Source organism: Bos grunniens, chromosome 5 (assembly GCF_055505025.1).
Source record: "Bos grunniens cultivar Pamir isolate PY7600 chromosome 5, Bosgru_T2T1.0, whole genome shotgun sequence".
NCBI classification, from domain to species: Eukaryota; Metazoa; Chordata; class Mammalia; order Artiodactyla; family Bovidae; genus Bos; species Bos grunniens.
The window spans coordinates 101,245,247-101,271,675 of NC_141169.1; the positions used below are offsets into that span (position 1 = coordinate 101,245,247).

General features: G+C 38.7%; 1 protein-coding gene across 2 annotated transcripts; it reads right to left on the reverse strand.

Annotated features, from left to right (window-relative positions):
- Positions 1-13,016: 13,016 nt before the first annotated feature.
- On the reverse strand, positions 13,017-23,596 carry KLRF1 (killer cell lectin like receptor F1). 2 transcript variants are annotated; one of them, XM_086404210.1, is made up of 6 exons: positions 23,387-23,596; positions 21,091-21,189; positions 19,603-19,758; positions 16,993-17,132; positions 16,104-16,216; positions 13,017-13,414 (listed from the first exon to the last, which is right to left on the reverse strand). In XM_086404210.1, exons 1-6 carry the CDS (start codon positions 23,469-23,471, stop codon positions 13,306-13,308), a joined length of 702 nt encoding a protein of 233 aa, XP_086260336.1. In that variant the 5' UTR covers positions 23,472-23,596; the 3' UTR covers positions 13,017-13,305. The 2 variants fall into 2 exon arrangements, with proteins under 2 accessions (XP_086260336.1, XP_086260337.1); XM_086404211.1 differs by having other exon boundaries at positions 21,091-21,230; positions 23,387-23,584.
- Positions 23,597-26,429: the final 2,833 nt, after the last annotated feature.

The following is a 26,429-nucleotide window of genomic DNA, read 5'->3' on the forward strand; positions in this document are numbered from 1 at the left end:
GTGCCGGTCACAGCCACCTGCACTCAATATGCCAGCAAATTTGGAAAACCCAGCAGTGGCCACAGGACTGGAAAAGGTCAGTTTTCATTCCAATCCCAAAGAAAGGCAACACCAAAGAATGCTCAAACTACAGCACAATTGCACTCATCTCACACACTAGTAAAGTAATGTTCAAAATTCTCCAAGCCAGGCTTCAGCAATATGTGAACCGTGAACTTCCTGATGTTCAAGCTGGTTTTAGAAAAGGCAGAGGAACCAGAGATCAAATTGCCAACACATGCTGGATCATGGAAAAAGCAAGAGAGTTCCAGAAAAACATCTATTTCTGCTTTATTGACTATGCCAAAGCCTTTGACTGTGTGGATCACAATAAACTGTGGAAAATTCTGAAAGAGATGGGAATACCAGACCACCTGACCTGTCTCTTGAGAAACCTATATGCAGGTCAGGAAGCAACAGTTAGAACTGGACATGGAACAACAGACTGGTTCCAAATAGGAAAAGGAGTACGTCAAGGCTGTATATTGTCACCCTGCTTATTTAAATTATATGCAGAGTACATCATGAGAACACTGGACTGGAAGAAACACAAGCTGGAATCAAGATTGCCGGGAGAAATATCAATAACCTCAGATATACAGATGACACCACCGTTATGGCAGAAAGTGAAGAGGAACTAAAAAGCCTCTTGATGAAAGTGAAAGTGAAGAGTGAAAAAGTTGGCAGTGGGAAATAGATAGGGAAACAGTGGAAACAGTGTCAGACTTTATTTTTCTGGGCTCCAAAATCACTACAGATGGTGACTGCAGCCATGAAATTAAAAGACGCTTACTCCTTGGAAGGAAAGTTATGACCAACCTAGATAGCATATTCAAAAGCAGAGACATTACTTTGCCAACAAAAGTTCGTCTAGTCAAGGCTATGGCTTTTCCTGTGGTCATGTATGGATGTGAGAGTTGGACTGTGAAGAAGGCTGAGCACTGAAGAATTGATGCTTTTGAACTGTGGTGTTGGAGAAGACTCTTGAGAGTCCCTTGGACTGCAAGGAGATCCAACCACTCCATTCTGAAGGAGATCAGCCCTGGGGTTTCTTTGGAAGGAATGATGCTAAAGCTGAAACTCCAGTACTTTGGCCACCTCATACGAAGAGTTGACTCATTGGAAAAGACTCTGATGCTGGGAGAGATTGGGGGCAAGAGGAGAAGGGGACGACAGAGGATGAGATGGCTGGATGGCATCACTGACTCAATGGATTTGAGTCTGGGTGAACTCCGGGAGTTTGTGATAGACAGGGAGGCCTGGCGTACTGCGATTCATGTGGTCACAAAGAGTCAGACACGACTGAGCGACTGATCTATTATGCCCAGGAGACTTATTAACTAAAGTTTTAAGTTGATTTTCTTACAGAGAAAGGTGGTCGGGGATAGCCCCCCGTTAAATGTCAGAAGAGTTGGTGAAAGTCGTGAAATAGTAAAACAGACAGATTTTGGTTTTGGGGTAGATGCTCGGGCAGGTACAGCGGGGCCCCTTGAGCCCTGACTCGCCTTTGCATATCAGGCCTCTCCGCATGACTTTTGTCATGGATGGGAACTCCCGTGCTGGCTCCTGGCAGTACAACAAGTAAGCAAAACTTTAAACATCAAATGGAAACTGCACACTGCATATAGGCCCAGAGTCCTGAGATGGTGAAATGAACCAACCGGACATTAAAGAGACTCTCCAAGTGGATCATAGAGACTCATTGCTCCTGGGTGGACTTGCTTCCAACGGCTCTGCTCAGACGCAGGATGATCCCACAGTCCCAAGGCATATGGAGATATGAAATTGTGTATGGGAGGCCCCCTCCCATAATAAAACAGGTGTCAACAAATTTGCCTCAGGTAAGGGGGAATAGGATTTCACAGCAGATGGAACTGGGTAAGGTAATAAGTCGGGTAACTACATTTGTACAAGAAAGGGTGCCATTCCCCCTTGGGGAACAGATTCATGAGTTTACGCTTGGTGACCAAGTATGGGTCAAAGATTGGAAACATGATTTGCTAGCCCCTTGGTGAAAGGGCCCTTATGTTATTCTAACTACCCCTACTGCAGTTAAAGTTGCAGGTATTGTCCCTTGGATCCAGGTGAAGACATACCGATCCCCCTTCTCTCTCTGGGATCTGGAAGGTAAGGCTCTTCTCACCCCAGTTAGGAAGGAGGCGGAATGTCAATTTAAGTGTCATTGAGTGGAAATATCAGAAGTACATAGGGGACTGAGAACTTCGTAGACTGAACAAAAAGCAAAGGAAAAAGAAGGTCTGAGAAGGCAAGCAAGATATGGGGAAATGAATCTAAGGCAACTGTATTGGCGTGCATGATTAAAAATTTTCAGAATGGATTAGGAAGAGACTATGGGGTGAAGATGATGCCTAACCGCCTCTGCATACTCTATGAGGTCAAACGGCCCTCTGTGGGAGTAGGATGGTTACAAGAGGGCACCATGGACTTAAAAATAGTGGAGGCAGTCTATACAATGGTCACAGGAGAGCCGGGACACCCGGATCAATATCCATATACTGATATGGCTATGGTTGGCTCGAGATCCTCCCCCTTGGGCAAGGCTTTACATTCAGAAAGGGAAAGGGAAAATAATGGTAAAAAAAGAATTGACTGATAACAAAAAAGAAATTCTGCGGGGTTCGGACAGGGATGATTTGCCTCTTCCCACATACTGAATGAGGCGCCTGCCATCTAATGCTCCACCTGGACCAGAGTCCGCCTCACACAATCTAGGGCCTGCTGGGGCTCCTGCAGCTTCCCTCCCACCAGCTCCTTTGGAGAAGGTAGAGCTACCACCTTGGCAGGCTCTGATCCCTGGGATAAGGAGCCTCTAGTCAATGCCCACAGGATTCAGCCCCAGCAGAACCTCCTAAGCTATACCCACCCCTCCCAGTGAGTACTGATGGGAAGGGGGAAGGAGACACTGGAATTAAACAGAGGCTGCACTCCACCAAGGAGGCTGGGGGAAAGGGCTCCACTACAAATGCCCCTCAGAGAGCTTCAACAGCCCCCAGTTCAGGGAGCAGACAGACATTACCACCAGCCTCCGATAGCCTATTATTACAAGCCATTTTCCTCAATGGACATATTAAATTGGCAGAAACACACTCCATCATACTTGGAGGAGCCACAAGCCATGATCAGGCTGTTGGAGACTATTTTTCGAACCCACTGCTCTACATGGGATGACATAATCCAACTACTAGTCTCCCTTTTCAGCACTGAGGAAAGACACGGGATCCTAACTGAGGCCAGAAAATGGCTAAGAGAAATGGCACCTGACCGCAAACCTGCAGCAGTGGACAGAACTAGCCACCCCCGATGAGAGGCCCAATTGGGACTATAACACAGAGGAAGGGAGGGGCCACCTGGAGAGATATTGGCTGGCTATTTTACAAGGCCTGAAGAGGGGGGCCTGAAAGCCCATGAATATGGCAAAGCCCACCGAAATAATTCAAAAAGAAACTGAATCACCCTCTGAGTTCTACAAAAGATTGTGCAAGGCTGATAGGCTCTATACACCAGTAGATCTTGAGGCTGCTAGATTTCAGATGATGGTAAACACAGGCCTTGTGTCTCAAGCCCACCCCGATATCAGACGCAAGCCTCAAAAGGTAGACAGACTACTGGCCATGACTCACTCACAGTTGATTGAGATCACTGATAAGGTATTCAGGAATAGAGACACGGAGGTTGTATGACCCTCCAGGAGAGAAGTCAGATGAGTTAAATAATCGAGAAAGAGAGTTGATCCAACAGTTCCCTGAGGTTTGGGTAGAAGATAACCTCCCCTCTTCCGGCTCGCCAAATATCAAGCTCCGGTGGTAATAGAACTCAAACCCAGTGCCATAACAGTCAGGAAATGTCAGCACCCACTACCGCTGAAGGGGGTTGGCATTTTGCCACATATAAATAGGCTATGACAGGTGGGCCCCCTGATTGAATGTCAGTTAGCCTGGAACACACCAATCTTTCCTGTTAAGAAGAGGAACTAGACTGCAGGTCTGTGCAGGACCTTAGACTGGTCAACCAAGCCACTGTGACCCTACATCCCACCATTCCTAACCCCTATACTTTACTTAGCCTCCTCCCACCTAGTGCTAAGATCTATACTTGTTTAGATCTCAAGGATGCCTTCTGTATATGCCTTGACCTGATATTTCAACCCACTTTTGCTTTTGAAAAGGAAGACCCAGCAGGGGGCACCAAACAACAGCTTACGTGGACTCAGCTCCCACATGGATTTAAGAATTCCCCAACCAACTTTGGGGAAGCCTTGGCTTCTGACCTGGACTCATTCCAGCCAGAGAGGTTCAGATGCAGATTGCTACAATATGTGGATGACTTGCTTCTGATTGCCAAGAACAAAGAGGACTGCTGGGAAGGGATCAAGGCTTTACTGGAGCTCTTGATGGAGTCCGGCTACCGAGTCTTGAAAAAGAAGGCACAGATCTGCAAGGAGGAGATAAGGTATTCGGGATTTGTTGAGAGGAGGCACAAGGCTGTTAGACAAGTCCAGAAAAGACATCATTTTGAGAATTGCACAACAAAAAACCAGACAACAGGCCCAAGAGTTCTTGGGAGCCATTGGGTTTTGTAGGATTTGAATTCTGGGTTATTCCCAGATGGTCCAGCCATTATATGAACTCTTAACTGGACCAGAAGGAGATTCACTGAATTGGATTGAGAGACAGCAGCAGGCCTTTGAGGAACTAAAGCTGGCAAGTACATCAGCACCCGCCTTGGGCCTGCCAGACCTTACCAAACCGTTTACTCTTTACATAAATGAAAAAGACAAGATGACTATGGAAGTGTTGACCCAGCCTATGGGGACATGGGACAGACCCATGGCTTATCTCTTGAAACGACTGCACAATATTGCCACTGGGTAGCCAGGATGCTTCCAGGTGATTTCTTCATTTGCCTTACTAGTCCAAGAGACAACCAAGCTGAGTTTGGGCCAGGACTTAACCATAAAAGTCCCCCATGAGGTCAACACTCTCCTATAAGAGGACCACACAAATAGCTGTCAACATCTCAGATTACTCAATATCAGGGACTTTTATGTGAGAACCCCCATGTCACTATTGAGCCTTGTCAAGCAGAAGGTGGACCCTCACATGATTGCAAAGAAATCCTAGAGAAAGTTTATGCTAGCAGACCTGACCTGAGAGACCAGCCAATCCTGGACCCAGATTGGGTCCTGTACACACCAGCCTGGTGAAACAAGGACAACTGTTGGGATATGCAGTAGTCACAGAAGAAATCATTGTCGAGGCTGGCTCCCTGCCATCACACTGGTCTGCTCAACAGGCCAAACTATATGCTCTAATCTGGGCCCTCCAGCTGTCAGAAGGTAAGAAGACAAACATTTACACTGACTCTAGGTATGTTTTTATGGCACCCCACTCCAGTACTCTTGCCTGGAAAATCCCGTGGACAGAGGAGCCTGGTAGGCTGCAGTCCATGGGGTCACAAAGAGTCAGACATGACTGAGTGACTTCAATTTCACTTTTTGCTTTCATGCATTGGAGAAGGAAATGGCAACCCACTCCAGTGTTCTTGCCTGGAGAATCCCAGGGATGGGGGAGCCTGGTGGGCTGCCGTCTATGGGGTCACAGAGTTGGACATGACTGAAGCAACTTAGCAGCAGCAGCAGGTATGGTTTTTCTACTTTACATGTGCATGGGGCTTTATTTAAGGAGAGAGGTCTTCTGACAGTCAACTGAAAGGACATTAAAAACAAGGAAGAAATCTTGACTCTATTAGATGCTGTATGGGAACCTGAAAAGGTAGCAGTGATGCCCTGTTGGGGTCACCAAAAGGAAGACACCCCACAAGCATGGGGGAACCGACTAGCAGATAAAGCCACAAAACATGCGGCTGAGGAATTTGGGGCTGCTGGTGGGGGATCTATCAGAACCTTTGTTAACTTTGACTCTCCTACAGTATACCCCAGCCCGAGACCAGCTGGCTGAAGCAGAAAGGGCCACCAAAAATGAAAAAGGTTGTTGGGAACTGCTGGATGGCAGATTACTGGTACCCGAGGCATTAGCCCCCACACTGGGATCTCAGGTTCACCAGATAACTCACTCGGGATATGACAAAATAGAAGAATTAATTCAAAAATATTTCCTAATTCCACGACTTTCCTCCTTGTGTAGAATGGAATCCCAGAACTATTCTGCTTGCTTGAAGGTCAATGCTGCCCTTGGACATAAACAAAAATCCCCGGGGATACAACTAAAAGGCACTCTGCCTTTTGAACATATAGAAGTGGACTTTACTGAAATGAAAACCTGCCAACACGGTCGCTATTTACTGGTCATGGTATGTACCTTCTCAGGATGGATGGAGGCCTTCCCTACCCGAAGTGAAAAGCAAACGAAGTGGCTCACTGTCTGCTTCAAGGAATTATCCCCAGATTCACGTTCCCAACCAGCATAGGATCAGACAACAGCTCTGCCTTCGTAGCCGACTTAATTCAACAGGTTTGCAAAACTCTAAATGTCAAATGGAAATTGCATACAGCATACAGGTCCCAGAGTTCCAGAATGGCAGAAAGAACCAACTGAACTCTTAAAGAAACACCAAATGGATTATAGAGACTGACTGTTTATGGATGAACTTGCTTCTGGTGGCCTTGCTAAAATTAAGGGTGACCCTGTGTTCCCACAGTTATCCGCCTTATGAAATTATCTATGGGAGACCCCCTTCCATAGTGAGACAGGTGTCAACAAACTTGCTACAGGTAAAGGAGGATGGGATTTCACAGCAGATAGAACAATTGGGTAAGGTAATACATCAAATAACTAAGTTTGTACAAGAAAGAGTGCCATTCCTTCTTGGGGAACAGAGTTACGAATTTGTACCCGGCAATCAGGTGTGGGTCAAGGACTGGAAACAGATTCCTTGGCCCCACATTGGCAGGGTCCATATACTGTTGTTCTAACCACCGCTATGGCAGTTAAAGTTGCAGGTGTCACTCCCTTGATTCACCACACGAGGGTGAAGACAGCATACCACACAGACCTGGAGAACACCGAGTGGACTGCACAGAAGGACCCCACTGATCCATGTGAAATCAAGATCATCTTGAAAAAAAAAAAAAAAGATCATCTTGAGATAGAAGAAAAAGAGATGAAACTCTACAACGAACTCCTGCGAACTCTACAACGGACTTTCTGGTATCATCTTGAGACTAGCCATAGTTTCTGCAAAGGACAATGTTTTCATTTCATGGGCACATTCCTATGCTGACTTCATTAAAAAAAATTAACTGCGGGGTGTGTGAAGCCATGCCCATGTCTGTCATGGATGGACTCCCTTGGTGGATATCACCTCTACAGAGGGGTGATATGCCTAGCTTATGTGATTTTTTGCATCAGGCAAAACAACAAAAATCGAGTATGGAAACTGTAATCACCACCCACTGGTTATGTGGGACTAATTTATGGCCTTGGCTGCCCCCAGGATGGATAGGGATGTGTACTTTGGGTCTAGCCTTTGCCCATGGAAACATCAGGTCAACAATACAAGAACCTTTAAATTTACCCTCCTGCAGGCTAGATGGTCATGATCAGTTTTCCACTGGTATGATTATTTGTCTGCTATATTTGTTCCCTCATTGGGTACTACAGACATAATGATCAGAGTTGAAGTTCTAGCCAATTTCACCCAAAGAGCCCTAAATGACAACCTGAGAATGATTCAAGCTCTAAATACTGAACAAATACAAATGAGGAAAGTGGTAATTCAAAATAGAATGGCTTTAGACATACTTACAGCCACTCAAGGAGGGACCTGTGCTATAATCAAAGCTGAATGTTGTGTATATATTCCTGATTTATCTGACAATATATCAGCCACTCTAGATGGCATGAAAGGTCAAGTAAAAGCTATGTCTGATGATAATCTTCCTTTTTGGGCTTCTGTTCTCTCACAGGTGAAGGGTGTTTGGTGGAAAACTATATGAGCCATTGTTATAGTTGCTCTGTTGATTCTGTTATGTCGACCTTGTATTCTCCAATGTGTTGTTAACTTTATATCACAGAGGCTGACTTCATTTACCCAAATATATACCAGGAAACCTAAAATGCAGTACATCCTGATGAGTGATGCTCACACTGGAAGTTGAGAGCATCAAGAGAGGGGAATGAAGGAGGAAAGGAACATGCTGAGCTGACTCCATCTTGGAAAAGAAGGAAACTTCATCTTACGTTCTCAGTGAAACTTTGAACTATGTTATAGCCATGGAGATAACATACCTACAGCCTAACAGGCCTCCTGGACTGATAAATACAAGATTCCATACCAAGATTTCCCATTGCCAGAAAGAATGTAATAATGCCCTATGTAGTCAGTCACCACTGTAATCTTTATGCTACCCATTGGTGTAGGCTACAATGTATAACCAGCGGACCCTTCTGATTATGAATCATGGCTGTAACATGATTGTATCTCCCTTTGACATTTTCCAGAGTAGGATTGGGGAATTTGGTGATGTGGGCTTATTCCCGTACACTTAGGGTATAGAAGGTTTTCACAGAAATTGGTCAGGGTCCCTGACTAATGAGGAAACTCTGCCTTGGACCCGCCAGTGTAATAAACCACACTCAACTATCCACATTGTCATTCTGAGTGAGTTTGCTTTCCAGAGCATCTGACTGCAACATAGAGAGTTGGGATGGACATGTACACACTGCTATGTTTAAAATACATAGACAACAAATACTTACTATACAACACAGGGAACTCTGCTCTATGTTACATGGCAGGCTGAATAGGAGGGGAGTTTGGGGGAGAATGGATACATATATATGTATGACTGAATCCCTTTACTGTTTACCAAAAACTATCACAACATTGTTAATTCTCTATACTCCACCCCAAAATAAAAAGCTTTTTTTAAAAAGAAAGAAAAGACTTAATGATTAAAAAGTTGTAAACATGTAGTGACAAAAATAACTGGGACCAGGAAAACTGATAACAGTTTTACAGTAATCAGCTATATAGCAGTCAAAGAATCTTTACCTCCTCTCTGAATTACCAGGATAGTACTATCTGACACACATTTCCAGAGATGCTTAAACCTCTACCAAATGGAAGAAGTTAACTGCTTGATGCCCATTAACAGTGGCCCTCAGAGCTACTGGAGCCCAAGGATTGATAATGTTAACCCCTGTGATGCCACCCTGGTTCATCACCATCAGACAATCAGAGAAATGAGAGGATCACACACCCTGAGAGGCTCACACACCCTCACTCCCCTCCTCCAGCATGCCTTTAAAAATGCTTTCTTGAAACCCATTGAGGAGTTAGAGTTTTTGAGCACTAGTTGTCCTGAACTCCTCGTCTGGTACCTGCAGAAAAACTTCTTTCCTCGGTGAAATTAAAACAACTGTGTACTTTCTCCCCTTACACTGCAGCTCCCTAGGAACCATGTAAAAAACATCACTGTGTCTTATGTATGGTATCAGGTATAGGGTTTCATGGTGGTTTAGTCGCTAAGTCGTGTCTGACTCTTAGGACCCCATGGACTCTAGCTGATGAGGCTCCTGTGTCCATGGGATTCTCCAGGCAAGAATACTGGAGTGGGTTGCCATTTCCTTCTCCAGAGGATCTTCCCAGTTCAAGAATTGAACCCTGTCTCCTGCATTGCTGGCAAATTCTTTACTAACTGAGGCCTTCCTGGTACTCAGATGGCATAGAATCCACCTGTAATATGGGATACCTGGGTTGGGAAGATACCCTGAAGGGGGAATGGCTACCCACTCCAGTATTTTGGCCTGGAGAATTCCATGGACAGAGGAGCATGGCAGGCTACAGTCCATAGGGTTGCAAAGAGTCAGACACGACTGAGCGACTTTCACTTCACTTCACATAGGGTTTCATAAGGAAGTAAACAGGAAGATAAAGTTTAGGAATTATAAAATTCACAGTTTAAAAATGAGATTTTTGTGTTAAAGAGAGTATTTTCTCATACTTCCTCTTTCATCATTTGTGCTCAAAAGTGAAAGCGTTAGTCACTCAGTCATGTCCAGCTCTTTGTGACCTTATGGACTGCAGCCTGCCAGGCTCCTCTGTCCATGGAGTTCTCCGGGCAAGAATACTGAAGTGGGTAGCCATTCACTTCTCCAGGGGATCTTCCTGGCTCAGAGATTGAACCTGGGTCTCCTGCATTGCAGGTAGATTCTTTACCCTCTGAGCCACCAGGAAAGCAATTTTTGCTTGAGCCATCTTAAATTTCAAAGGATTATCCAACTGCTATATACGTTCTCTTCTCTTCTGCAGTTCCCTTCAACTGAAACATTTCTCCCTTCAAACTCAATGCCTTACTTTTTAGTTTAGCCAATGTATACTCAAGTCTTCAGTCTGTACATTTATTTGACATTTCCTTGGGAAAATCTCCCTGAGTTAGATATCACATTAAGTTCTCTCATAATAACTTACTCCACTGCCTTTTGTAATTTGTATATAAAGTTTGTGATTTTATATACCCAGTAAATGTTTCAGTTTTCTATTAAGTTGCTCAAATGAAGGAATCACATCTCTTCATTATTATACATTCAGAACACATCATGAAGCCCAGTAACACAAACATATTAAACTTCAAAAACATGTTCTAACTGGTAAGTGAATAACCATATCAATGATATGGACTATTACTTTTTAATGACTTTCCTAAGAATCAGGAGTGGTTACAGCAATGTGAAATTGAGGGACTTTATATTCACAAACTCTGTGACTAACCCAGAAATGCCATGAGTCAACACTAACATTTATTTGCTGCCTTAATTTCAAACTAACTTTCAAATGAGATCATTTAATCATGGATTCTGTCACCAATTTAAGAACAAATTTACTTGGTCTCTCAGTCAAAAAGCTCATCTTAAAATAAAAGTAATAATAACAGCTTCATTATGTAGTTGGACCAATTACTTGAGACACATTCACATCTTTTTTCAATGTTTCTGGATCATGGCAAGTGATAATAAACTGTAGCTTTTTGTTATCACACCATGATAATAATGATAATTATGAGCTCTGTCAACTGTTTGGGAATTCCAATAAAATGAAATTTATTAAGGTTTACTTCCTTTTCTCTTTGACAACAAAATCTTGAAATGATGTAAAAAGGATAAACTTGAAAGTTCTTATGTACTTCTGTCTTTAATAATGCAAGTGGATTCAGACCAGCTGATGCTGAGAAAAATTAGAAGAGCAGGATCCAAACAAACAAAATTTTTTTAAAACATTGGAAAGTTTTCAAGATAAATGAAGAAACAGGAAAGATTCAGATGTAAAAAAATAATTTTGGAGTTATTCTTCTCCTAGCAGTATCTTGGTGAAGAGTCATCTGCTCAGAATCTGGGCAGAAAGTCATGGCCAGCAGACACTGTCCTAGTTGAGATAAAAATTGCTGTCAATTCACTTGAAAAAGCCCTGAGACAAAAGAGGGCCAAAGATATTTAGCTTAATATTTTTCCTTCAAGCTACTTGCCAAATTACTAAACTTCATAGGGAAAGAGGCTAACAAGAAAAATGTGAAAAGCAGAGTAGCGTGTTGAGAGTCGTAGCATTGAGGAGAAAAAATTCAATCTCCAACAAGGAAAGGAGCTTTAGTAATAATCCAGGCTCTCAGAATTTCTAGAGGTCTGGCCATGGGTGCTAAGATAAATAAGAAGTGTTGGAATGGTAGAAAACAACAAAATATTAATTGATTACAAAGACAAGAGAGAAACTTTACAATGAAGTCTGATAAAATGAAAGTGAAAGTCGCTCAGTCATGTCTGACTTTGGTGATCCCATGGATGGTAGCCTGCCAGGCTCCTCTGTCCGTGGAATTCTCCAGGCAAGAGTACTTGAGTGGGTTGCCATTAATAGGCACCATATTAGCCATGTGAACAAAGTAAGCATCATAGCAATGGAACAAAAAACTTCATCCTCTGAAAGAATGAACAAAGCTTCACTACATTATTGCTCTGCTATTCCTGCCAAGGAGACATAACTTGAATATAACTATGAGAAATAATCAAACAAATTTAAATTGAACATTTTACAGAATATCCAGCTTGTAATATTTAAAAGCATCATCTTATGAATGTCAAAGGTTAAGGAAGTCTTCTAGATGTTGAGAGATTAGTCAAAGTAACTAAATGCAGAAAATATTTCTGATCTGGATATTTAACTCAAAAGAACAGTATTTGACAATTGGCAAATGTTATAGAGACTTAGAGATGATAGTACTGTGATAGTATTAATTTGTTGATTGATAATTATACTTTAATTAAGTAGGTTATATATTTTGTAGGAAATACATATTAAAATATCCAACGATACTTGAAATTTTATAATGAAATTCATCAAATTGGCAACTAATTCTCAAAAGGTTTGGGGAAAAAGTAAGTTTTTTCCACTGTACATATAGGATTCTTATACGTTTGTGATAGTTTCTAAATTTAGATAAAAATTGCATAAAGTCAGCAGTAAACCAAAAACATTAACACTTTTTTTACCCAGAATATCCAGTTTAAAAGTTTATATCATAGAAATAAAAATGCTACCATTTAAACATATTCAGAATACTGCATCATAGTCTATAGAAGCAAAAATCTGAAAAAAAAGTTAAAGTTAATGTTCATCAATAAAGGAATGTAAAATATAAAGCCATGTGCATGTATGCTAAGTCGCTTCAGTTGTATCTGACTCTGTGCTATGGACACAGCCTGCCAGGCTCCTCTGTCCGTGGGATTCTCCAGACAAGTACACTGAAGTGGGTTGCCATGCCCTCCTCTAGGGGATCTTCCAGACCCAGAGATTGAACCTGTGTCTCTTACATCTTCTCTTACATTGGCACATAGGTTCTTTACCACTAGTGCCACCTGGGAAGCCCCATAGGAAGTCACACTATGATGTAACTCAGAACTATATGAAATTTGCATAGGATATTGTTAACAATTAAAAAAAAAGCAAAATAACAGAAAAGCAGACGTAATTTATTCACATTTGTTGTAAAAGAAAAGATGAATTACATCATGAATATAAATGTATGGGTTCACTTTGGATTATATTATCACACAAAGAATCAGAGGGTATATTTTAGATTGTTAACATGAGTTACTCTGTGACTAGGACCCATGAACATGACTGAGGGAAAATAGAGAAGCCAGGGGGTGTTTAATTGCAATTTTAAATTCTTATTCCTAAAGATTCATGTTAGATCAAAATTTTGATCCTTGATAACTCACTGTCACTTTTAAAATTTTAATATTGGCAAATCCATTTGAAAACACTGCTGCAAGTTTCAGAGTAAATTCCATTTTCTTTGACAGCAGCACAGCTATTTTCTTGAGCTGGTCCTTTTATGAAAAATCTGAAAAGGAGAAGATAAAGATATTATTCATCATCATTGCTGAAGACACCCATTCTGTTCTCAGTTAAAAACCTCCCTTAATTAAAAGATAATTCAAATATTTAAGGCATTTTCAAATACTTAGAGTCATGAAACATTTCAATACCTCTGTAATTTAGTATTACTGTCTGTGATAGAGAATTCCAAAGTCTGTTTGTAAATGACAGAGCTAAGAAGATATCTGTGCTCACATTCTATCCTAGTCTTCTTTCCATTGTTCCATGTCATCCATTTAGATTAAAAACTGGGAGTGTCACATGAGTAGCTCATTAAATCTTTCCTGGTTTTTCATATCCATTTGTACAATAGTGATACAAATATTTACCTCATTATGTTGTTACAGAGGTTAAATGACTATATGTTTGTAAAGAACTTAGTACACAAACTGACCCGCTTGCATTGGTGGTTCAGTGGTAGAACTCACCTGCCACAAACTGATCCATGTAAGCCCTAAGTAAATTATACACTTATTGTAATACTTATCCATAAAGTGATGTGTTGAATACAATAATGAAGTTATATATAAAATATTGTACTGTTAGTGATTTAGTCTGTTAAGAATTTATTTAAACTTAGAAAAAAGGTTTAAGAAGGGGTCACAGAAAAGATATACATGATTTTCAAGGCTTCCAGAATAATAGCGGAAAAGTAAGTGTTGGATTTTCATATTGGAAAATACACCTACATTTGAATTTATATATGTTTATGCTTGAATTTTGTATTGAATGTTTGTGAACAAAAATCCCTAGGCATAGTCCAGAGTTAAAACTCAATCCTAAAGGTAGTGTTTAGTGGATTTGGCATAAGGAAGAAACCTAAGTTAGCATCTTCATAAGTAGCCAATCAGGTCATGTCCATTGATACAACTTAGATCTCACCCATAATTTTATTCTCCATTCCAAATAATGTCTTCAGTTGACTTCCTTAGATTTATTAATTTAGTGCAGTGAGATAGAAAATGTGTGTGTTGTTCAGTCGTGTTCGACTCTTTGCGACCACATGGACTGCAGCTCACCAGGCTCCTCTGTCCATGGAATTCTCCAGGCAAGAATACTGGAGTAGGTTGCTATTCCCTTCTCCAGAGATAGAAAGTAAGTAATATTTATTACTTCACTCCTTTATTACTTAAGTAATAACTTATTAAGTATTAACTGAGTAAGTAATAACTGATTACTTAATAACTTAAGTAATTACTTAATAACTTAATAAGTAATAACTTCATTACTTAATAACTAATAACTTAATTACTTAATAACTTAAGTAATAACTGATTAAGTGCTTAATCAATATAAGTAACTACTTCTTACTTAAGTAATAAGGACAATAACACGATAGTATTCATTAACCAATAGTACTGGTTACCATAGTGAATGTTTCTTTTCACTGCTGTAATAAATTGTCAAAAATGTGGTGGCTTAAAGCAGCACAAATTTTTATCTTACAGTTCTAGATATCAGAAGCTCAAAGCTGGTCTTAAAGAACTACAATCAAGTGTCTTTGGAGCTGTCTGCTGCAGTCACTGGGGAAAAACTTGCTCATTGCCTTTTGCAGGTACTAGAGGTTGCCTGCACTCCTTGGCTATCAGACAACTTGGACCTCTGCATTTATCTTCAAATCTCCTCTGAGCCTGCCCCTACTTTCTCCCTCTCATAAGGACTTGTGATTACATTGGGCCCACCTGAATAATCCAGCATAACACTTCTATCTCAAGATTATTAATTTAATCACACTCATGAACTCTCTTTTAGACTTAAGGTAACATTCACAGAATTTGGGGATTAGAACATTTAGGGGCACCATTACTTTGCCTACCAACATAGGGATAATATTTGAGTTTGCTGGTCCTACTATAGTATAATATAGTTTTATAAATTAATACAAGTGCACAAAAGCATTCATAAAATTTTCAAAATCTCAATAATCTCCTGCAGCTGCTGAGAGCATTTAGGATTATTTTGTTCTGTCTTGTACTTCTTATTTGTTTTTTTAGCATTGTGATGATCTTACAGTATAAAAAAATCATGTAGAGGTTTTTTTTAATTACTAAAAATGACTAAAAGAATCATTGATACCAGGGAAGGAACCAAGGAGGAAAAGGGAGAGGATGACATTGGGAGATTGGGACTGACATACATATACTATTTGATACCATGCATAAAATGTATAAAAAAGGTAGCTAATGAGAACCTACTGTATAGCTCCAGGAACTCTACTCAGGGTTCTGAAGTGACTTAAATGGGAAGGAACTCCAAAAACAAGGATGTACAGCTGATTCACTTAGGTGTACAATAGAAACTAACACACTATTATAAAGTAACTATAGTCCAATAAAATTAATTTTAAAGATAAAAATTAAAAAAGTATTGAGAACTTTGAAAGCAGAAGACTACATTGTTTCAATGTACCTTTCCCTTATAAAGTGTGAGGAGTTTTAAAATCAATAAGTGAACAATCATTATTGTTTTCAAGTCCTTTTGCTTTAAAAACCAAGCCAAAATTTGTCATTACTCCAGCCAACATTCATTTTCATCCTTTCAAATTCTTTAGTACCAAGAACTATTTGAGTTCATTTTGATATGTTTATAGATGCTTTAAGGAGATAAATTCTCTGATAGACAATAGATCATACTGCCTTTTGGGAAAGACTCACATCTTTGAATCCAAAGGAGAATCATCCACCCAGGTCCATGTTCTTTTCAGGGAAGTAAAGTTAAGCCCAATCCACACATAGTTTGATTGTTTTAGAGTTTTCTGTATAAAAGCCTAAAAAGTGGGTGATGAGTAATTAAATGAACAGGATAGCTTAATGATTTAGACATACTAAATAAGATTTTAGAATTCTACTGGACAACTCACACTCTACATGAAGGCTTTTATCCTAGTCAATCATCTTATTTACACATACATTATATATCATATGGACTTCCCTGGTGGCTCAGCTGGTAAAGAATCCTCCTGCAATGTAGGAGACCTGGGTTTGATCCCTAGGTTGGGAAGATCCCCTGGAGAAGGGAACAGGCTACCCACTCCAGTATTTTGGCCTAGAAAATTTCATGGGCTGTATAGTCCATGAAGTTGCAAAGAGTCGGACACAACCAAGCAGCTTTCACTATATATCATGTACCAGGACATACGCTGTGAAGTGAAAGTGAAAGTGGCTCAGTCGTGTTTGACTCTTTGCGATCCCATGTAGCACACCAGGCTCCTCTGCCCATGGAATTTTCCATGCAAAGATACTGGAGTGGGTACCTGTCCCTTCTCCAGGGATAGAACCACGCAATCGAACCACGGTCTCCTGCATTGCAGGAGGATTCTTTATCAGCTGAGCTGCCACTACCTATAAATTAAACATCAATATTCAGACCATAATTACCCCAAGTCAAGGGAAGCACTGGATTCCAGCTCAGAATTTAAAAGGGCACCAAAAGTTCAGTAGCCAAGATAAAAGATAATTTAATGAAAAGGTGGGAAGAAATTTGAGATAAGCCATTTTAATGGCAAAGCAGCAAGTATCATAAGCTTGATACTAAACCACTTACCAGTTCAAGTTGGTTCTGAATAATTAGTAGATGAGATTTTTCCCCCAAACAATATTTATAACTGTCACTCCAATTTTTCATCTCATTAGAGAACCAATAGCACTTTTCTTGATATTTCAGCCATTCTGATGAGCACATTCCTACAAATTGACAGTGAAAATACTTGCATATTGTATGAAAAAGAGTAGAGCTATGATAAAATCATAACAAAGTGTTCAGACTCAGACAAGTTATCCAAAATACAAATGAGAGTCCATGAAAATTAAGAAAACTGATTTATTTTAAAATATTTCTTTTATATTTTTGTCTGTGTCAGCTCTTCATTGCAGCATGCAAGCTTCTCTCTAGTTGTAGCAGGCAAGCTCAGTAGTTATAGCATGCTGGACTAGTTGCCCTGGGGCATCTGGGATCCTAGTTCCTCAACCAAGGGTCTAAACCAGGTCACCTGCATTGGAACTTAGATTCCTAACCACTGAACCATCAGGGGAAGTCCCAAGAAAATTAATTTAGTAAGATGAAGCAAAACCTGTGTGTGTGTGTGCTAAGTCACTTCAGTTGTGTCTGACTCTTTGCCACCCTATGGACTGAAACCCACCAGGCTCCTCTGTCCACGGGATTCTTCAGGCAAGAATACTGGAGTGAGTGGTCATGCCCTCCTCTAGGAGATCTTCCCCACCCAGGGATAGAACCTGCATCTCTTATGTCTCCTGCATTGTCAGTAGATTTTTACCACTATTGCCACGTGGAAAGTCTGAAGCAAAACCTAGACAGATATAAAGGGATTTTTTTTTCATGTCATAACCTAATATGATTACTAAAATAACATGTACCAGTCAAGATATACATAGCATTAACGCTATGAGAGATTAACTATTATCTATACCATTTGCCGGAGAAGGCAATGGCACCCCACTCCAGTACTCTTGCATGGAAAATCCCATGGATGGAGGAGCCTGGTAGGCTGCAGTCCATGGGGTCTCTAAGAGTCGGACACGACTGAGCGACTTCACTTTCACTTTTCACTTTCATGCATTGGAGAAGGAAATGGCAACCCACTCCAGTGTTCTTGCCTGGAGAATCCCAGGGACCGGGGAGCCTGGTGGGCTGCCGTCTATGGGATCGCACAGAGTCGGACACAACTGAAGTGACTTAGCAGTAGCAGCAGCATACCATTTGCTTAGCATTTATCCACATAATGTTTTAGAAATCTTTCTCATTGCTTTATGTGTGTAAATTGTTTTTAATATTTCCTTTTTGATATTAAGTAACATTGAGATGAATAACAATTTTTTATCCTCTTTATAATTGCAGGTCCTTTGATTTTCTTAAATTTAAATTAAGGCATTCTCAAATTGAAACTGAGACTTTCAGAATAACAATGAAGAAAAATGTAGTATAATATAAAAATATAAGCACGGATCAACATAACTGTTCAAACTTCTGGCCTTTACAATCTCTTTATTTTCTGAGACAAAATTTATGTAACATAAAATTCACAATGCTAACCATTTTAAAGTACAAAAGCCATGGGTTTTATAACATCCAAAAGATGTACAAACATGATGCACACCTATCTAACTCCAAAATAGTTTTCTCACCCCAAAATGAAAAGAGGAGTGTGGGATTTCTCTTTAGGGTGATGAAAATGTTTTGGAAGTAGATAGATATGATAGTTGCACATTTGAATGTCATAACACCATTGATGTTTAATTTTAAATAATTATATTTGTTAACATTACCTGAATAAGAAAATTAACAGGAAATTAATTTCTTATAGTTAATTATGCAGTATTTAGACTGACTTTAATGAATGCTTAATGGTGTCTATTTGATTCCATGTTTACCCATCAAAGCTTTCTTACTTCTGAAAAAGTTTCATTACATAAAGGGAAATTAGATAGCCAGAGTATAAAAAAGCGGTAAAATTATAATATTTCAATTGGATGAGGACTTGTACATGTAAACAGACAAGTAATCTGAAAGAAAAGAGTGTTAATAAGTAAATATAATACATATGACATTTTTACATGGGATAAGGAAACTGTAAACTAGTGGATTTCAGAAAAATCCTTTGACAAGTAATTATAGAATAAATCAACTGTACCTTTTTCACATATCAAACTATCAAATAAAAGTCAAAGGTTCAAAGAATAAGTGTTAAAAATTTAAACTAAAAGAAAAGTTGAAAGTAGGAAGAACAGTTTCCCAAAAGTCTGGATGGTTGGAAGTTCTAACTTTAAAATCATAACAGATAGCCTGTTAGATATAATTACTTTTATCCATTTTGTATTTGAAAAAAGGATAAATGAGACAAAAAATAGTTATTTACATCATTCCTTACGATCACAATTAATTTTCATGTTTATATATTTCAATATGATTTTAAATTCCTAGAGGGAAGGGCCTTTTTATGTTGTTTTACAGCTGTCCTTCCACAACAACAACAAAAAAAATTTAAAAATATGTGAATCAAGTTTTGAGTAAAAAGCAGATTTATATCAAGTCTTCATTAATTTAGTCTACTGCATACCTCTTCAATGGGATTTTTTTTTTCAAACTTAGAAAATCCAAATGATTAAAAGTGATAGAGGCCAAAGCCTTGAGAAATACCTTTATGACCTGTAGCTCTAGAAACACAGTGGTCTGCATCTTTCTTATGTATATTGCCTCTTGTGTCACTATTGACTTCCAAGTATCCAGTATCATCATGCTGGGTGATGTTTGAATTATACTGTTTTAGGCATTTTGGCAGCACTTCCTGAGAAACTTGAAAAGAGGATTATTTTAAAGTTGAGAAAACATCTTCTCTAGGCAATGTCTCAGAGACAAATTCTTCAGAACAATTCAGATGGTTGGAACAAGAAATAACTGAAGGGATAATGATAAATTTTCTTTTAAAACATGTTTGTGTTTAATGAAAAGTGAATTAAAGTGTTACACAATGAATTCATGTATAGCACCTGTATTTGCTTAGGATCTATTCTGTGCCAGGTATTGTCCTAAGAATTTGTCATACAATAATAAATACAGCAAAGTTCTAGTTCTAGGGGTTATGCATGCTCTTTCCATGCTTTCTTTTTTTTTTTTTTTTTCCATGCATTTTTTAAGTGCACCAACAGGTGCATTTTCATTCATTAATTAATTCATTCATTATTTAATTATTGGAATATGGTGGCTTTACAAATGTCGTGTTAGCTTCTGTTGTACAGCATAGTGAATTAGCTATATATATACACATATATTCTCTCTCTCTTGAGCCTCTCCACAGCCATCCCACCCCTCTAGGTCATCACAGAGCACCGAGCTGAGCTCCCTGTGCTGTACAGCAGCTTCCCACTAGCAATCTATTTTACACATGGTCATGTACATATGCCAGTGCTACTCTCTCAATTCGTCACACCCTCTCTTCCCACTCTGTGTTCACAAGTCCGTTCTCTACATCTGCATCTCTATTCCTGCTCTGCAAATAAGTTCATCAGTACCATTTTTCTAGATTTCATATATATATATATATGTTAATATACAATATTTGTTTTTCTCTTTCTGACTTACTTCAGTCTATACGTTGTATTTAGCCCAGTCTACCCTAAATTTTTTTAATGTTTTTTCCACTAAAATATGGGATTTCTCACCATGACTATTCCTTTTTTTTTTTTTTGAAGGATTTGTAGCAATGTTTGGAGTCTAAAGATTGTTCAGCAAATATTTGGACAAAATCAAGAGTAAAGTGAATTCAACCTTAAATAATAATGTATAATTTTTTAAGAAAAATAATGTAATTCAATCTATTCACAGATATCTAAGAAATCCTGAAGTATGATTTCAAATACATTACATACACACACACTTACATACACTTTTCTCCTAGTAAACTGTATGCCACTTGAGGACAAAATATGTACCTGATTCAAATACTTAATCAATATGTTACTGTGGGGCATAATATATTGCTTTATACATAGTTAAATCATTAAATCTTTAAATTTAATCTCGTTAAATCTTTGTTAGTGTAAAGAATAATGAATGAATATGAAAAGAGTAATAAGAAACAAGTAAACATTTTTCATTTTTTTATTTAATTAAGATCATTTAACTTACCTAACAGACTCAGGGTGATCAAAGTCAAAACCAGAATGCCATTTAGTCCTCCAGATATCCCCAATAAGATTTTATATCGGTGTGACATCACAGAACAGTCTAACAGATTAATCACATAAATTAGCTTGGAAAGTGCATTCCTGTGAAGTGATGGCAATTGTAATAACAAGGTTGTACACAATATAGATTTTGAATATCATAGAATATTAGGCAATAGCAACATAAAATCTAAGGAAACAGAAAAATACATATTTATCTTATTTAGCAATGATACTACTCCGGATGATCAGAATGGTGGGAAGAGAAAAGCTACCTTTGAAGTTGCCAATCCTGGTCAGGAAAGAGTGTAATAAATCACACAGAACAGTATCTCAGGGAATTAGTGCACACCTTTTCTCTTATAGTAATATTAACAAAAATAGTAAAATAAGTTTTATCAGAGTTCAATTAAGGAATATTTTACATTTCCCAGATTGCTTTTGGATATTTTGATATAGTACTAATGATAGTCAATAAATTTCAACACATGTAATAAAATGCCATTATATTAAAAATCAAACAAATGATTATCAGAAAATGTTAGGATAAAGAGTGTAGAAGCCTATTCAAATTCAACTCAGACTTAATTATTTCTCCTAAGTATCATGGGATAACTTTCAAAATATGAATTTAAGGCATGTTAAATTCAGCATTATGAAGAAACTAACATTTTCATTACCCTGAGAAGTGGTATAATTTAACTTAGAAGCTTAGAACACAAGCACTTTACCATCAAAAACAAATGTATTTTAAACAAGCAAAAACCAATGATTTTTAAGAGTGTTCACACAAAAATCTTAAACATATTAGTAGTAGTCAAAACATACCATGATTATGCTGAATTTATTCTAGGAATACAAGAGCTGTTCAATAGTAAGAAATCCATTCATCTCACATTCATAGAGCTTGGGTAAAATATATCATCATCTTACAGAAGTAAAAAGCAAATAATATCCACCACTTTATGCTAAAAATTAAAGATGAAATTGATGGGCACTTTTTAAAGAGAATAGTTCTTTGCCTAATGAAGCTAACATCATCCTTAACAGAGACACATCACCAAAATAAAAAGCAAACAAACAAAACAGTCAGTATATCATGAATACAGACTTGAACAAGTGGAAATTCAGCCATGAGTGCTTTGAAGGCTAAATGTCAGAGATAAATGTTCCTTAAGTTGATTGATAAATTAGGAAGCATTTAATATACCATAAAACTACATCTCTTTTTTATTTTTTATTTTGTTGTTTATAATGAAAGTGTCTGCAAAATGTATTATAAAATTATTCGGAAAATAAACAAGTGAGAACAGTTAGGTAAACACTGAAAAAGATGGAAATATAAAATTGTTGATTAGATTAAAATGTCATGTCTAATTCCCAATTTTACAAAATGTTACCAAAGTTTACTAAATACCAGCAAAACATATTAGTAAATAATGATTATTAGCACATGCCACTTAAATTACTAGGAGTTGCAAATTTATTATTTTACATTTTCCTGACCTCTTTTTCTGTGCTAAGACACATTTTGGTTTACAGATGCCATCTACAAACTGAATGTGAGAAACGTTTTCACTGAAGAGCCCCTACATTTTGTGGTCTTTCGTGTTAATATCTCTATTGTCCAAACAAGTTTTTTCACCTGATGAAAAACATATTTAAAAATTTTTGACATGCTGAATTAAAAGTTGATACTTTAAAATGTCATTATTTTATAAATGGTAAAAAGGTGAATGACTGGCACCAAAGATTCACTTTTTAATTATTAATTTTAACTAGATGTGTATATTTCCTAGGTATATCCTTAATAATATGAGGCAAAATATTACTTCAAAGCAAATAGCTGTTAGTCCCATATTGATAAAGAGAAAGAGAGAAAAGATAGACGCAGAGACAGACAATGGAAAAATATCACAAAAATGAAACAGTCCAAGAACAGAAAAACAAAAAACAATAATGGAAACTTCTATCCACATTAATATTCATATGAATATTATTGTTCAATCTCCAAGGCACGTCCAACTCATTGCAACCCCATGGAGTGCACCATGCCAGGCTTCCTGTCTCACACCATCTCCCAGAATTTGCTTAACTTCATGTCTATGGCAGGGCTCATAGATTTACGAAGTTTCTCAAACCCCTTCACCATAACAAGGCAGTGATCCAAGAAAGGGCACATGAATATCAACTTATAGTAAATCCTCACGCATATTAATCCACAACAATTAAAAAAAAAAAAAACCTGAATTCCATACCTTGACATTTAAATTGAAATGTTTGGATAGAACTCCTTTTCTTCAACTGTGTGTTCAAGGTCATGTATGTTTCTTCATCTTGCATCTTCAAATGTGGGTGGATGTGTATGTAAAATTTTATGTTTTGTTTTTTTAAATATGCAATAAGAGAAGAATAATAAACCCACTGCTAATCAGAAACTGGCCTCAAATGGTCCACTCAAGGTACATACAACAGGTTCACAGTTTCATCCACTGGTCGAAAACCTCAAAGGAAATGCTATTTTTGATTTCCGAGCAAAGATAACACATAATTTCTCAACCGTCCACCACACATTGAACTTAATATAATGTTTTTTTTTCTTTTAAAACTTCCTCCTGATAAATTTGTAAGGTCAGGGAAATGAAAATTGTACACTTCTTCAGTTCAGTTCAGTCGCTCAGTCATGTCCAACTCTGCGACCCCATGAATCACAGCTCACCAGGCCTCTCTATCCATCACCAACTCCCGGAGTTCACTCAGACTCACGTCCATCGAGTCAGTGATGCCATCCAGCCATCTCATCCTCGGTCGTCCCCTTCTCCTCCTGCCCTCAATCTCTCCCAGCATCAGAGTCTTTTCCAATGAGTCAACTCTTCGCATGAGGTGGCCAAAGTACTGGAGTTTCAGCTTCAGCATCATTCCTTCCAAAGAAATCCCAGGGCTGATCTCCTTCAGAATAGACTGGTTAGATCTCCTTGCAGTCCAAGGGATCCTCAAGAGTCTTCTCAAACACTACAGTTCAAAAGCATCAATTCTTCGGTGCTCAGCCTTCTTCACAGTCCAACTCTAACATCCATACATGACCACTGGAAAAAACATAGCCTTGACTAGACAGACCTTTGTTGGCAAAGTAATGTCTCTGCTTTTCAATATGCTATCTAGGTTGGTCATAACTTTCCTTCCAAGGAGTAATCGTCTTTTAATTTCATGGCTGCAGTCACCATCTGCAGTGATTTTGGAGCCCAGAAAAATAAAGTCTGACACTGTTTCCACTGTTTCCATCTATTTCCCAAGAAGTGATGGGACCAGATGCCATGATCTTCATTTCCTGAATGTTGAGCTTTAAGCCAACTTTTTAACTCTCCTCTTTCACTTTCATCAAGAGGCTTTTGAGTTCCTCTTCACTTTCTGCCATAAGGGTGGTGTCATCTGCATATCTGAGGTTATTGATATTTCTCCCAGCAATCTTGATTCCAGCTTGTGTTTCTTCCAGTTCAGCGTTTCTCATGATGTACTCTGCATATAAGTTAAATAATCAGGGTGACAATATACAGCCATGACGTACTCCTTTTCCTGTTTGGAACCAGTGTGTTGTTCCATGTCCAGTTCTAATTGTTGCTTCCTGACCTGCATATAGGTTTCTCAAGAGGCAGGTCACGTGGTCTGGTATTCCCATCTCTTGAAGAATTTTCCAGTTTATTGTGATCCACACAGTCAAAGGCTTTGGCATAGTCAATAAAGCAGAAATAGATGTTTTTCTGGAACTCTCTTGCTTTTTCCATGATCCAATGGATGTTGGCAATTTGATGTCTGGTTCCTCTGCCTTTTCTAAAACCAGCTTGAACATCTGGAAGTTCACGGTTCACGTATTGCTGAAGTCTGGCTTGGAGAATTTTGAGCATTACTTTACTAGCGTGTGAGATGAGTGCAATGTGTGGTAGTTTGAGCATTCTTTGGTGTTGCCTTTCTTTGGGATTGGAATGAAAACTGACCTTAGAGCCAAATTAATAATAGCTAGTTGGTCTTTTGCATTAGCTTAAATAGGTGAGTTTTCAATTATATTCCCAAATAGATGGATGTTTGATTTATTATAATAGCTTGCAATTACTCAACAGTTAAATTCTTTCCTGATCTTAAAACAACACTGATTATAAATTATACCAGTAATTTAATAGTATAATTTAAAGAAAAAAACACTGGCAATATTTTTTGGCATTCTAAAGACCCTTATGGAAGAAAGTGAAGAGAAACTAAAAAGCCTCTTGATGAAAGTGAAAGGTGAGAGTGAAAAAGTTGGCTTAAAACTCAAAATTCAGAAAACAAAGATCATGGCATCTGATTCCATCACTTCATGGGAAATAGATGAGGAAACAGTGGAAACAGTGTCAGACTTTTTTTTTTTTTGGGGGGGGGGAGCTCCAAAATCACTGCAGATGGTGACTGCAGCCATGAAATTAAAAGACGATTACTCCTTGGAAGGAAAGTTATGACCAACCTAGATAGCATATTGAAAAGCAGAGACATTACTTTGCCAACAAAGGTCCGTCTAGTCAAGGCTATGTTTTTTCCAGTGGTCATGTATGAATGTGAGAGTTGGACTGTGAAGAAGGCTGAGCACCGAAGAATTGATGCTTTTGAACTGTGGTGTTGGAGAAGACTCTTGAGGATCCCTTGGACTGCAAGGAGATCTAACCAGTCTATTCTGAAGGAGATCAGCCCTGGGATTTCTTTGGAAGGAATGATGCTGAAGCTGAAACTCCAGTACTTTGGCCACCTCATGCGAAGAGTTGACTCATTGGAAAAGACTCTGATGCTGGGAGGGAATGGGGGCAGGAGGAGAAGGGGACGACCGAGGATAAAATGGCTGGATGGCATCACTGACTCGATGGACGTGAGTCTGAGTGAACTCCGGGAGATGGTGATGAAAAGGGAGGCCTGGCGAGCTGCGATTCATGCGGTCGCAAAGAGTCAGACACGACTGAGCAACTGAACTGAACTGAACTGAAAGACTCATCTTATGTAAAAAACAAATTTACAAATTTGAAACTTCTAAGTTTTCAAGAAGAATTTAGGAAACAAATCATATTATCCAATGACCTTTCCTGGTATTCAAAGAGGTTGCCCAATATTCATGAGATAGTGCAGGTATTTGAGATGTTTTTTTTTCTCTTAGCTTTAGCGAGGTCTAATTTACTTACAGTGAAATCCATCCATTGTTGGTACATGACTGGATGATTTTAAACCAATATATAGATGTGTGTTTCTGACTCTTTGTGACCCCATGGACTGTAGCCCAACAGG